We start from the raw sequence: 13,671 nt of genomic DNA, 5'->3' as shown, positions 1-13,671 counted from the left end.
ACTCACAAGATGATCTCGAAAATCTCCAGGAACATATAATGTTTCCCGTAGATAAAGTAGCAGTTATAAATTCCATAGCACAAGGAGCTTCTGGAAGACAGTATGCGAGCGACAGCATAAATATGTTCAATCTACTGGATGAACATTCATTACAACAAATTGCGGAGTCAACAGCCCGAAAACTCTGGTCCGGGTTAACAACATTCGGGTCAGTCAGCGCCGCATTAATCGGAATATACATAATATTCAAAATGATAAAGATAATAATAAATACCATCATGAATGGTATGGCGCTTCATTCCATATATGGATGGAGTATGCACTTAGCCGCAGCAATTTGGGGATCACTTACAAGATTCTTTATATTCTTAAAACGCAGAGACGAAGCATATTCCTATGCCGTCAGATACACCAGAACAGAAACTAGCGACAAAAACAAGGTTGAGAGTGTTGAGGAAAATCCAACTCCCCTCCCTGAGCCCGAAGAAAAGAAACCAGAACCTGAATCCCAGACCCAAACTAAACCTACCCCAAATCCACGCGACCAGGCGGATTACGTTTATATGCACCCGATCTATCGGAAAGTAAATCCAGATACATTACTTCCAAAATAATATTTAGAAATATATTTAATCAAAATATATATACAACATATAATCATATAATCGAAATATATTAACCAAAATAATACTTAGGAAAAATATATAATCAAAAATCATTCAAAAAAAAAAAAAAAAAAAAAAAATATAATAATATACAGGGTGTCCCGGTTAAGTGAGTACAGCAGGATATCTCGGAAGGAGTTGTAGTTATTAAAAATGCGTTCATACAAAAGTTGTTTGGTAGGACGGGCTACATCATGTAGTAATAATTGTTTTCTTGTGGGTGGAGTAGTAGAGGAGATCTGAAGGTCAAACTAATTTTCTTAAATGGAATGCTATATCTTTTTCTTCAGAAAGTAACAGCTGGCACTAAGACAAATCCAAAGAGGTGCTATAATGTAGTATTCTGAGTTTGATAAAGGTAAATTGTTAGCTTATGTTTACGTTGTGCATCGGCTGACGGCAGACAGCTAGCAACCGCTGTCCTTTCCTCTGTCCATTCAAGAAAATAATATAATAAACACATAAACGCGAGCGATTAGATATAAGTACACACATATTGTAACACGAACAACTAGTAATAAGAATATGCGAACATAAAGCCCAAACCACAGCCCTCCCAAAACAAGAAAGAAGAAGAAAAACCCCAAACCACAGCCCTCCCAAAAGAAGGAAGAAAGAAGAAAAACCCCAAACCACAGCCCTCCCAAAAGAAGGAAGAAAGAAGAAAAACCCCAAACCACAGCCCTCCCTAAAGAAGAAGGAAGAGGAAAAATCCTAACCCAAAACCCTACTCACCGAAGAGGTACGGCCCACCCCCATTCACCCCAGTGGCCCCGCTCTAGAAATTTCCCTCCAGGAAATTTCTCCCCTAGGGATGGAGGTGTGACGTCGGTCGTAACCTCCGACGTTTGATTTAGAACCATCAAACCTAGAATAAAAATAATAAATGTAATTAACTAATAAATTGTCATATAACAATGCGAACAACTAATTTAATTAATATAAAATGAATGCAAGAATGAATGCCGCGAGAATTGCCTATAGAAAGAACAGTCATAACTCACCATCATGCATGTAAATAACCACGCTCATAAAATAATCATAATATAACTATTGTAAGAAAGAACGCGACAAACGCGCATCGTACGTACCTTGATTGTTAAATAATAAGCGTAGAAATTAAGCACACGAACTCTGTAACACAAACACATAGTTAATAAGTACACTAACACCCAACGCACACGTAAAAATTAAGAATAATTAATGTAACAATAATGTTAGAATATTCTAGTACGTACGCCAATGAAACATGTAAAATTCAGCGTGCATACGCCAATGGCAATTCCGAGAACGCAGCGTCAGCAGAGATAGGGCACGCGCGGCAAGCCAAGACCGAGCCGTGCACGTGCACTTATCGAAGCACGTACAATTCCGAGAACGCAGCGTCAGCAGAGATAAGGGGCCGAGGTAGCCTCGGACCACCGGATGCTGCGTCGACAAAGATAAGGCACGCGCGGCAAGCCAAGACCGAGCCGTGCACGTGCACTTATCGAAGCACGTACTGCTGACGCGGCGGTCTGCTCGACGGTGGGACCAGTCTTCGCTAATTGGCTCCCCACTTTTCGCGTCTCCTTCCCCGACGCTTACGTTCCGACAGCGAGCACAGATAGAGTCGAGCTAACAGTCAGTTGAGTTCAGGAGCTTCACGGGAACAGTCGAGATGAACTCAGTCGTGTACGCGAGCCTTCGAATAAACAAGCCCTCGCATCTAGAGGCATTACGTATTACACATTAATATTCAAAAGTGTATTTAGTACTTAGAATATATTTCATTAGTTAACAGTGCTACCATTTATTTCATTAAAATCCTTTTCATCATCCTACAACCCAACGGTGCTCGTGTAGTGAATTAAATTCAGTTGTGTTCATGTTTTAATAAAATATTCGTCGTTGAGCCAGCGTGAACCGCCCCGAGAGACAGGACTTGATCCGCTCCGACGGGAATCCTGTGAACAAAGACGAAGTGTTAGAAAGTTGTCCTCACCTGTCACTATTAGAAGGTTGCCACGAGAGATCGGACTTGATCCGCTCCGACCACCGACTTCTAGTGAAAGTTGAGTGATTTATTAGAATTTATCCGCGAAATAGAATAAATATTGACGTACCGTCGCCTAATTACCTTCCCGCAAATGAGACGCACTAGACGCGCCGGAAGGAGGGCTCAGCTAGCTAAACTAGCACGCGCCGCGAGAATTTTGGAATCTTTAGAATCGCAGTTAGAAACCGTCACCAACCACGCGGGTGACACGTGCACATTAAACCCATTCGACACCGATGCGGTGAATTCACATCTTGAAGCTGTCTTCGCTGCTGCCGTTGCCAGGAAGGTGCGCTGCCGAATTCTGAGTGACACCAAACTCAGCGGAGCGGCCAGAATCAACATCAGGGTGGAAAATCCAGCCGATATTCCGTGGAAGCTGACACCCATCTCCGTGCGATACATCCCTGATCCCACCGACGTCTGGATTGAGGATCCACGCTATGACGGCTATTGGGCATGGAGAAATAGAATATTAAGGCAAGCGCTCTAAAGCGGTGAGTCAAAACCTAAATATTTCATAAACGCGCGAGTGTGAATGTCGCGGTTACAGTGAACAACGCGATCGGAGTGAACATTTTCGCTTTCGGAAGAAGTCTTTGACGTGTTCGATTTGTTCGAGTCCAGATCAGATTTGGGCGCAAGTACCATTTGGGTCAAAGACCGTCACTGGGATAATACGTTTCCGGGATAACGCGTATATTTCGTTGCAATCGCGAATCGCCGAACCGGGACGTAACACATGCAAATTAAGCGTTTCAGCGTGCGAATACGCGATTCTGGTCAGAAATGGAGGTTTCGCTTAGATAATCGGTGATTCTGCGATAAACTAGTCAAAATCGTGTTTTCTGCTACAATTCGGTGATTTTCGATCATTTTCGTTCGTTTTCATGTGTTACGTCCCGGTTCGGCGATTCGCGATTGCAACGAAATATACGCGTTATCCCGGAAACGTATTATCCCAGTGACGGTCTTTGACCCAAATGGTACTTGCGCCCAAATCTGATCTGGACTCGAACAAATCGAACACGTCAAAGACTTCTTCCGAAAGCGAAAATGTTCACTCCGATCGCGTTGTTCACTGTAACCGCGACATTCACACTCGCGCGTTTATGAAATATTTAGGTTTTGACTCACCGCTTTAGAGCGCTTGCCTTAATATTCTATTTCTCCATGCCCAATAGCCGTCATAGCGTGGATCCTCATTCCAGACGTCGGTGGGATCAGGGATGTATCGCACGGAGATGGGCGTCAGCTTCCACGGTATACTGACTGGATTTTTCACCCTGATGTTGATTCTGGCCGCTCCGCTGAGTTTGATGTCACTCAGAATTCGGCAGCGCACCTTCCTTGCAGCAGGAACGCTGGTCCTGGGCACTGCGTGACGGGCGTTGGCGAATACTTCCTCCAAGTATCGGTTGACAGCCTCGGTGTCGAACGGATTCAAAGTGACTGGGGCAGCGGCAACGGCATTGGCGAAGACGGCTTCAAGATGTGAATTCACCGCATCGGTGTCGAATGGGTTTAATGTGCACGTGTCACCCGCGTGGTTGGTGACGGTTTCTAACTGCGATTCTAAAGATTCCAAAATTCTCGCGGCGCGTGCTAGTTTAGCTAGCTGAGCCCTCCTTCCGGCGCGTCTAGTGCGTCTCATTTGCGGGAAGGTAATTAGGCGACGGTACGTCAATATTTATTCTATTTCGCGGATAAATTCTAATAAATCACTCAACTTTCACTAGAAGTCGGTGGTCGGAGCGGATCAAGTCCGATCTCTCGTGGCAACCTTCTAATAGTGACAGGTGAGGACAACTTTCTAACACTTCGTCTTTGTTCACAGGATTCCCGTCGGAGCGGATCAAGTCCTGTCTCTCGGGGCGGTTCACGCTGGCTCAACGACGAATATTTTATTAAAACATGAACACAACTGAATTTAATTCACTGCGCGAGCACCGTTGGATTGTAGGATGATGAAAAGGATTTTAATGAAATAAATGGTAGCACTGTTAACTAATGAAATATATTCTAAGTACTAAATACACTTTTGAATATTAATGTGTAATACGTAATGCCTCTAGATGCGAGGGCTTGTTTATTCGAAGGCTCGCGTACACGACTGAGTTCATCTCGACTGTTCCCGTGAAGCTCCTGAACTCAACTGACTGTTAGCTCGACTCTAACTCGACCGCTCCCGTGAGGCTCCCGAACTCGACTGCCTTGGAGACTGTGCTCACTGTCGGAACGTAAGCGTCGGAGAAGGAGCCGCGAAAAGTGGGGAGCCAATTAGCGAAGACTGGTCCCACCGTTGAGCAGACCGCCGCGTCAGCAGTACGTGCTTCGATAAGTGCACGTGCATGGCTCGGTCTTGGCTTGTCGCGCGTGCCTTATCTTTGTTGACGCTGCGTTCTCGGAATTGCCATTGGCGTATGCACGCTGAATTTTACATGTTTCATTGGCGTACGTACTAGGATATTCTAACATTATTGTTACATTAATTATTCTTAATTTTTACGTGTGCGTTGGGTGTTAGTGTACTTATTAACTATGTGTTTGTGTTACAGAGTTCGTGTGCTTAATTTCTACGCTTATTATTTAACAATCAAGGTACGTACGATGCGCGTTTGTCGCGTTCTTTCTTACAATAGTTATACTACGATTATTTTATGAGCGTGGTTATTTACATGCATGATGGTGAGTTATGACTGTTCTTTCTATAGGCAATTCTCGCGGCATTCATTCTTGCATTCATTTTATATTAATTAAATTAGTTGTTCGCATTGTTATATGACAATTTATTAGTTAATTACATTTATTATTTTTATTCTAGGTTTGATGGTTCTAAATCAAACGTCGGAGGTTACGACCGACGTCACACCTCCATCCCTAGGGGAGAAATTTCCTGGAGGGAAATTTCTAGAGCGGGGCCACTGGGGTGAATGGGGGTGGGCCGTACCTCTTCGGTGAGTAGGGTTTTGGGTTAGGATTTTTCCTCTTCCTTCTTCTTTAGGGAGGGCTGTGGTTTGGGGTTTTTCTTCTTTCTTCCTTCTTTTGGGAGGGCTGTGGTTTGGGGTTTTTCTTCTTCTTTCTTGTTTTGGGAGGGCTGTGGTTTGGGCTTTATGTTCGCATATTCTTATTACTAGTTGTTCGTGTTACAATATGTGTGTACTTATATCTAATCGCTCGCGTTTATGTGTTTATTATATTATTTTCTTGAATGGACAGAGGAAAGGACAGCGGTTGCTAGCTGTCTGCCGTCAGCCGATGCACAACGTAAACATAAGCTAACAATTTACCTTTATCAAACTCAGAATACTACATTATAGCACCTCTTTGGATTTGTCTTAGTGCCAGCTGTTACTTTCTGAAGAAAAAGATATAGCATTCCATTTAAGAAAATTAGTTTGACCTTCAGATCTCTTCTACTACTCCACCCACAAGAAAACAATTATTACTACATGATGTAGCCCGTCCTACCAAACAACTTTTGTACGAACGCATTTTTAATAACTACAACTCCTTCCGAGATATCCTGCTGTACTCACTTAACCGGGACACCCTGTATATTATTATATTTTTTTTTTTTTTTTTTTTTTTTTTTTGAATGATTTTTGATTATATATTTTTCCTAAGTATTATTTTGGTTAATATATTTCGATTATATGATTATATGTTGTATATATATTTTGATTAAATATATTTCTAAATATTATTTTGGAAGTAATGTATCTGGATTTACTTTCCGATAGATCGGGTGCATATAAACGTAATCCGCCTGGTCGCGTGGATTTGGGGTAGGTTTAGTTTGGGTCTGGGATTCAGGTTCTGGTTTCTTTTCTTCGGGCTCAGGGAGGGGAGTTGGATTTTCCTCAACACTCTCAACCTTGTTTTTGTCGCTAGTTTCTGTTCTGGTGTATCTGACGGCATAGGAATATGCTTCGTCTCTGCGTTTTAAGAATATAAAGAATCTTGTAAGTGATCCCCAAATTGCTGCGGCTAAGTGCATACTCCATCCATATATGGAATGAAGCGCCATACCATTCATGATGGTATTTATTATTATCTTTATCATTTTGAATATTATGTATATTCCGATTAATGCGGCGCTGACTGACCCGAATGTTGTTAACCCGGACCAGAGTTTTTGGGCTGTTGACTCCGCAATTTGTTGTAATGAATGTTCATCCAGTAGATTGAACATATTTATGCTGTCGCTCGCATACTGTCTTCCAGAAGCTCCTTGTGCTATGGAATTTATAACTGCTACTTTATCTACGGGAAACATTATATGTTCCTGGAGATTTTCGAGATCATCTTGTGAGTAAATTCCTCCTGTGGCGAGGTTCTTGGGGTCTACGTATTTCCATGCCGGTGTGGCTAAAGGTTGTAACAACGATGGCGCGACAGTTTCTACTAGTGATGGTGTTAATCGATACCATACACCGTGTAATTTGTATAGTGGAGGTATTAATTCGTTGCATGGCTTTTGTGTGCCTGTGCTAGATATTATATGATCTTTGGGTTTCAAAAACTTTGAAGTGTTTTTGTATGTTATTGAAGCTCGTGAAAACAGTCCTCAGTTTTCCTTACTTGTACAGTCACGGGGACACATTTTATAATGTGAACTACTTCTCCGGCTGGTACTGCTATGAAACCAGGCTCTTTCATAATAGCCGTTGCTACCTCTTCGGGTGCAATATGCAACTGTGTTAAAGCGTTTTGCATTATTTGAATTTCTAGTTCACACTTCTGGCGGATAACATCCCTGTATAGTTTTGAAAGTTGATTCCGTAAATGTTTTTCTACGTATACGAACTTACTATTTACATAAGTGAATATATCCAGATTGTTTACTGATGTTCTGGTCTTCGTTTTGAATGTTCCGGCCCAACTGGTTTCCAGAATGAATAACTTTGGATGCTCTGTGCGAATAATGGTATACCCGCATATGTTGCTTTTTCCAGCTTCCGTTAATGCAAACATAGCATCTTGAGATGATACTGTATACAAGGTCATGGTTGGTTCCACCTTAGAGGAGATTTTCGTTGCAAAACCTTCGTAGAGGACGTCGTAATTGTTAAATTTACAGTCGTCGGTGGGAACGGTGTCCCAAAAGGTGTATCCATCCTGTGTGTCCAGGCAGGTTCCTTTATCCAACGGGCACGTTTGGCCTGATTGTAATCGTATTAATCCGGTTGAAAATTTCACCGGAGCCGTATAATCTTTGATGGTTACTCTCACTACGGCTTGCACTACCACGCTTGTCCATGTGTCAAAGGGGTCGCTATAAGTGGTTCCTGAGCATCGTCCATCATGTTTGATTTCTCCGGCTAAAGTCAGACTTCTCGATGTGGTAGAGTTTCCTTGTATTCCTGTTAACTGTGCAGTAGGTGTCACGTACAGCGTTCCTGTTGCATGCAGGCTCTGGCAGACCTCTCTGGTTGTAGACAATAGGTATTGTTGTCGGCCGTTAGCAACTAAGGATACGTGCGAATGCATCCCACAGTAAAAGATTGTCCTATCTATTTCTACGTGACATTGGAAAACGTGAGATTCTGTGAACTCAGCTAGTTGCAGCAGCTGTACTCGTTCCTGTTGTTCGATAGGCTTAATGTCGTTTTGTTCACAATTTGGTGTATCGATAATAGAATATGTGGAGACGTTAAGTGTGGGTCCTCCACAGTCGAATCCTACGAGAGCCGTTATTCCCGTAGTGAAGGCTAAGAGTATTGTCGTTGACAGTAATGACTTCATGTTGCTTTGATTTCCGTTCGTCGACTGACGTCTAGGGTTGATATGTCGAGGTATATATTGTCGGTCGGTGAGGGGGGGAGAGGGTTTTAGGATTTGATTTCAGGATCAGATTTCACTCTGCGCGGGGGTCCGAACCCTACTTCGTCTAAAGGATCAGGTTTTCCTTCTAGTAACATTGGTTTCCTTTAACTTATTTCTTGTGAGATGGAAGGAGTCGTGGTTCTCCTTTAATGTTGTTTTATTACATGCCCTTTCGATTCGCGATTGAGCTGTTCTATTTTGCACAACGTAAGATTGTTTTGAATTTTCTATTACAGGATCGTCCTCGGTTTCTTCCACCTCTAACGCAGGGAGGGAGAAGTTTGCCGCTTTGGATGATGCGTTTACGCACCGTAGGATCGCTATCCTGGTTCGATTTGTGACGACACAGTCGCCTAGGTATACATTTTCGCTTATTTCTGTGCGTTTTATATAGCCTACATCGGCTCCGTAGCATCTTATCGCAATGCATACACTCGTTCGGGCTTCAATGGCGTGTTCGATTTGGTTTATGAAAGGAATTTTTACATTGTCCTTCGCGATTTGTTCCGACTTAAAATCTATGACTGCCCCTTCTCGGAAGAAAGGAGCTCCTAGTAACCCGTCTATATTTTGGGGTATACCGTTTGGTACTAAGTGGAACTTTGTCGGGACGTTGCAAACGTCGATTGCTAACGTACCGGAGGAGAGTTCATAGGCGTCTCCGAAACCATGAATAAGAATCTGTTCGTCTTTATTTATTTCTGCGCTAGATTTGACGCACGACGGTTTAACAAGGTTAATTTCCGATCCCGTGTCTATCAACAATTCGCACTCCCTATTTAATTGAGGGGCATTTAACTTTATCCTCGCGGTAGGTGTATTCGAACCGATATTAACTGACGAGACTTGGGCCTGTTCGTACCGTGTTAATTTTCCTTCGGCTGAATCACGTTTTTCCGTTATGAGAATTTCATTTTTGTCTTTTAACGCTTGGTTATGCGCTTTAGGTTTCACGGGTGCGGCACGACGCTTTCCTTGTTTGATTTCTTCCGCGTTCCTTTGTGAGTTTAATAGCGGTAGTGTAATATTCTTGTACACGATTTGTTGCTTCTCGACTGAGAGTTCTACTTTATTATTAAAGAATGGGGAGCCAAGTATCCCGTCTAAGTTTAGCGGAAAGTGGTTTGGAACTATATGAAATACTGTCGGAATACAGTTCGCTAAATCTACTTTAACTTGCCCGAGAGTCATGATGGCACCCTCGGATACTCCTTGTATTTCAATTTCCTTTTCCTTAACTATTTCGGTTCCGGGCTTTAGGCTATTCTCTCGTAATATATTTATTTCAAGGTCTGAATTTATTAGAAATTCGCGCTTCCCTACTAACTGGGGTGCAGAAGTTATTACGCGCAAGATCGGTGCGTTTAACGCAAGGTTAACGGTAGTGACTGGTTGTGGTTTTCGTCGATTATTGTTGTCGGTATTATTTTTCGAAATTTTTCGGGGGACGGTTGATCGTTGTTTTACCGCGTCGCTGTATGATAGTGAGTTTACTGGTGCGACGAGCTGGTTTCTGGTTTGCTCGTTTCTATTACTATATTTGTCAATTTCCTTTCTTTCGCGGCCTCCCTTCCCGGTTTGGTCGGGAGGCTTGCCTCGTTTCCCTGACCGTTTTCTGCCACGTATTGACGTTTCCTACACTCATGAATATCATGTCCTTCGCGCTTACAATATTGGCAAAATTTATTCGTCTCGGTGGGAAATTTCTCGCGGGACTCACGGTAAGAATGATATTCATTCTTTAGGAGTGGTTCTCGGAACGGCTTCTTTGCATCGTAATATCTACGTTGTGGTTCCGTGTAATCGCTATCGCGTTTCGGTTCTCGGTACGCGTTTTTGCTAAGCGGTTCTTGGTATCGTATATCTAGATTACTGCGCCGGGTGTCACGACGGGTATCGAATAAATTCTCTCGGCCGTCGCGCCAAGTGTCGCGACGGTTGTCAGTGAAATTTGCGCGTTTCGTTTCGCGGAATGTCCGGTCTCTGGTATCGTTCCAGGTATTTTGATGCACGGGTGGGTGATAATACTGATCTTGGAAATTCACGCGCTTGGTATATACGTTTTCTCGCGGGGTTCCTCTATCGCGTAATTTATCTTGTTCAAACAGTTTATAAGCCCTAATGGCGTCGTCATACAATACGTATAATGGGGAGGAGTAATGCACTCGTATTTCTAATCGTAATTGTGGGATTAGACCTCTTATGAAACTTCTCGCGGTGAGGGTATTTACTTCCTCTATATCTACTTCCCATTCCGCGATATCGATAATGGCAGTTCTAAGGTCCTTCACACGGCTTATAAAATTTATTATATGTTCGTTAGGAAATTGCTGTATGCTCGCGAGTTCTCCACGGTATTGTTCGACTGTTTTATACGGACATAATACTTCGCATAATCGTTTTGATAGATCGGAAATTGAATTGCACACGTGATCTTCTATAGCGAGATATGCGCGTCCACGGAGTTTGTTTTGAATCAATTTGACCAGTGTTCCTTCCGCGCTAGGGGGTACGACTTCTTTCGCTCTTTGCATTCTCGGATAAATTGGAATACGGAGTGGTTATATCCGTCAAATACGGGAATGAATTCTAAAGCTTGTCTGAGTGTAAATTCAGAAGGTTCGTTTACGTAAATTTTTCCTACGGGAGTCTTTTCCATAGTTTCTTCTGCGTAAGTTTTCTCTAAATTTTCTCCTACAGAAATTTTCTCTAGGGTTTCTTCTACAGGAATTTCTTCACGAGGTTCACGGCGTTCTAAACGTATTAACTGCGGTTCATTTGCGGCCTCATGCCTGATTTGTTCTAATTCTTTGCGAATGTCTGACAATTCTAATTTATACATGCGAGTATAATCTTCGAAAGCCTTCTCTTGGGCTCTAATTTCGACTTCACGTGCATATAATTGTTTTTGAAGTTCATATAACTCTTCCGCTGTCGGTGCGGGAACGTCTTTAGTTTGCGGGGAGGCCATATTTTATTTCTTAATTGAATTACACGCGATTCCGAAGGTGAATTCGCGCCTCGGAAATTATCCTGTCAATGCTCGAAAACGCTCGAGCGACCGTCGTCTGTCCTACCGACTGCGCCAATTTTATTTGTTACGTCCCGGTTCGGCGATTCGCGATTGCAACGAAATATACGCGTTATCCCGGAAACGTATTATCCCAGTGACGGTCTTTGACCCAAATGGTACTTGCGCCCAAATCTGATCTGGACTCGAACAAATCGAACACGTCAAAGACTTCTTCCGAAAGCGAAAATGTTCACTCCGATCGCGTTGTTCACTGTAACCGCGACATTCACACTCGCGCGTTTATGAAATATTTAGGTTTTGACTCACCGCTTTAGAGCGCTTGCCTTAATATTCTATTTCTCCATGCCCAATAGCCGTCATAGCGTGGATCCTCATTCCAGACGTCGGTGGGATCAGGGATGTATCGCACGGAGATGGGCGTCAGCTTCCACGGTATACTGACTGGATTTTTCACCCTGATGTTGATTCTGGCCGCTCCGCTGAGTTTGATGTCACTCAGAATTCGGCAGCGCACCTTCCTTGCAGCAGGAACGCTGGTCCTGGGCACTGCGTGACGGGCGTTGGCGAATACTTCCTCCAAGTATCGGTTGACAGCCTCGGTGTCGAACGGATTCAAAGTGACTGGGGCAGCGGCAACGGCATTGGCGAAGACGGCTTCAAGATGTGAATTCACCGCATCGGTGTCGAATGGGTTTAATGTGCACGTGTCACCCGCGTGGTTGGTGACGGTTTCTAACTGCGATTCTAAAGATTCCAAAATTCTCGCGGCGCGTGCTAGTTTAGCTAGCTGAGCCCTCCTTCCGGCGCGTCTAGTGCGTCTCATTTGCGGGAAGGTAATTAGGCGACGGTACGTCAATATTTATTCTATTTCGCGGATAAATTCTAATAAATCACTCAACTTTCACTAGAAGTCGGTGGTCGGAGCGGATCAAGTCCGATCTCTCGTGGCAACCTTCTAATAGTGACAGGTGAGGACAACTTTCTAACACTTCGTCTTTGTTCACAGGATTCCCGTCGGAGCGGATCAAGTCCTGTCTCTCGGGGCGGTTCACGCTGGCTCAACGACGAATATTTTATTAAAACATGAACACAACTGAATTTAATTCACTGCGCGAGCACCGTTGGATTGTAGGATGATGAAAAGGATTTTAATGAAATAAATGGTAGCACTGTTAACTAATGAAATATATTCTAAGTACTAAATACACTTTTGAATATTAATGTGTAATACGTAATGCCTCTAGATGCGAGGGCTTGTTTATTCGAAGGCTCGCGTACACGACTGAGTTCATCTCGACTGTTCCCGTGAAGCTCCTGAACTCAACTGACTGTTAGCTCGACTCTAACTCGACCGCTCCCGTGAGGCTCCCGAACTCGACTGCCTTGGAGACTGTGCTCACTGTCGGAACGTAAGCGTCGGAGAAGGAGCCGCGAAAAGTGGGGAGCCAATTAGCGAAGACTGGTCCCACCGTTGAGCAGACCGCCGCGTCAGCAGTACGTGCTTCGATAAGTGCACGTGCATGGCTCGGTCTTGGCTTGTCGCGCGTGCCTTATCTTTGTTGACGCTGCGTTCTCGGAATTGCCATTGGCGTATGCACGCTGAATTTTACATGTTTCATTGGCGTACGTACTAGGATATTCTAACATTATTGTTACATTAATTATTCTTAATTTTTACGTGTGCGTTGGGTGTTAGTGTACTTATTAACTATGTGTTTGTGTTACAGAGTTCGTGTGCTTAATTTCTACGCTTATTATTTAACAATCAAGGTACGTACGATGCGCGTTTGTCGCGTTCTTTCTTACAATAGTTATACTACGATTATTTTATGAGCGTGGTTATTTACATGCATGATGGTGAGTTATGACTGTTCTTTCTATAGGCAATTCTCGCGGCATTCATTCTTGCATTCATTTTATATTAATTAAATTAGTTGTTCGCATTGTTATATGACAATTTATTAGTTAATTACATTTATTATTTTTATTCTAGGTTTGATGGTTCTAAATCAAACGTCGGAGGTTACGACCGACGTCACACATGCAAATTAAGCGTTTCGCGTAGAGAATCGCTGATTCTGCGATAAACTAGTCGAAATCGTGTT

The 13,671-nt window shown here is 43.2% G+C and overlaps 1 protein-coding gene across 1 annotated transcript; it reads right to left on the bottom strand.

Moving 5' to 3' along the window:
* Positions 1 to 6,134: 6,134 nt before the first annotated feature.
* LOC143364870 (uncharacterized) lies at positions 6,135 to 9,723 on the bottom strand. Its single transcript, XM_076804965.1, has 3 exons — positions 9,019 to 9,723; positions 7,288 to 8,289; positions 6,135 to 7,228 (listed from the first exon to the last, which is right to left on the bottom strand). Exons 1-3 carry the CDS (start codon positions 9,721 to 9,723, stop codon positions 6,407 to 6,409), a joined length of 2,529 nt encoding a protein of 842 aa, XP_076661080.1. The 3' UTR covers positions 6,135 to 6,406.
* Between the last annotated feature and the right edge of the window lie 3,948 nt (positions 9,724 to 13,671).

Source organism: Halictus rubicundus, unplaced genomic scaffold (genome assembly GCF_050948215.1).
Source record: "Halictus rubicundus isolate RS-2024b unplaced genomic scaffold, iyHalRubi1_principal scaffold1090, whole genome shotgun sequence".
NCBI lineage: Eukaryota > Metazoa > Arthropoda > Insecta > Hymenoptera > Halictidae > Halictus > Halictus rubicundus.
This window is presented reverse-complemented; position numbering and strand designations above follow the sequence as displayed.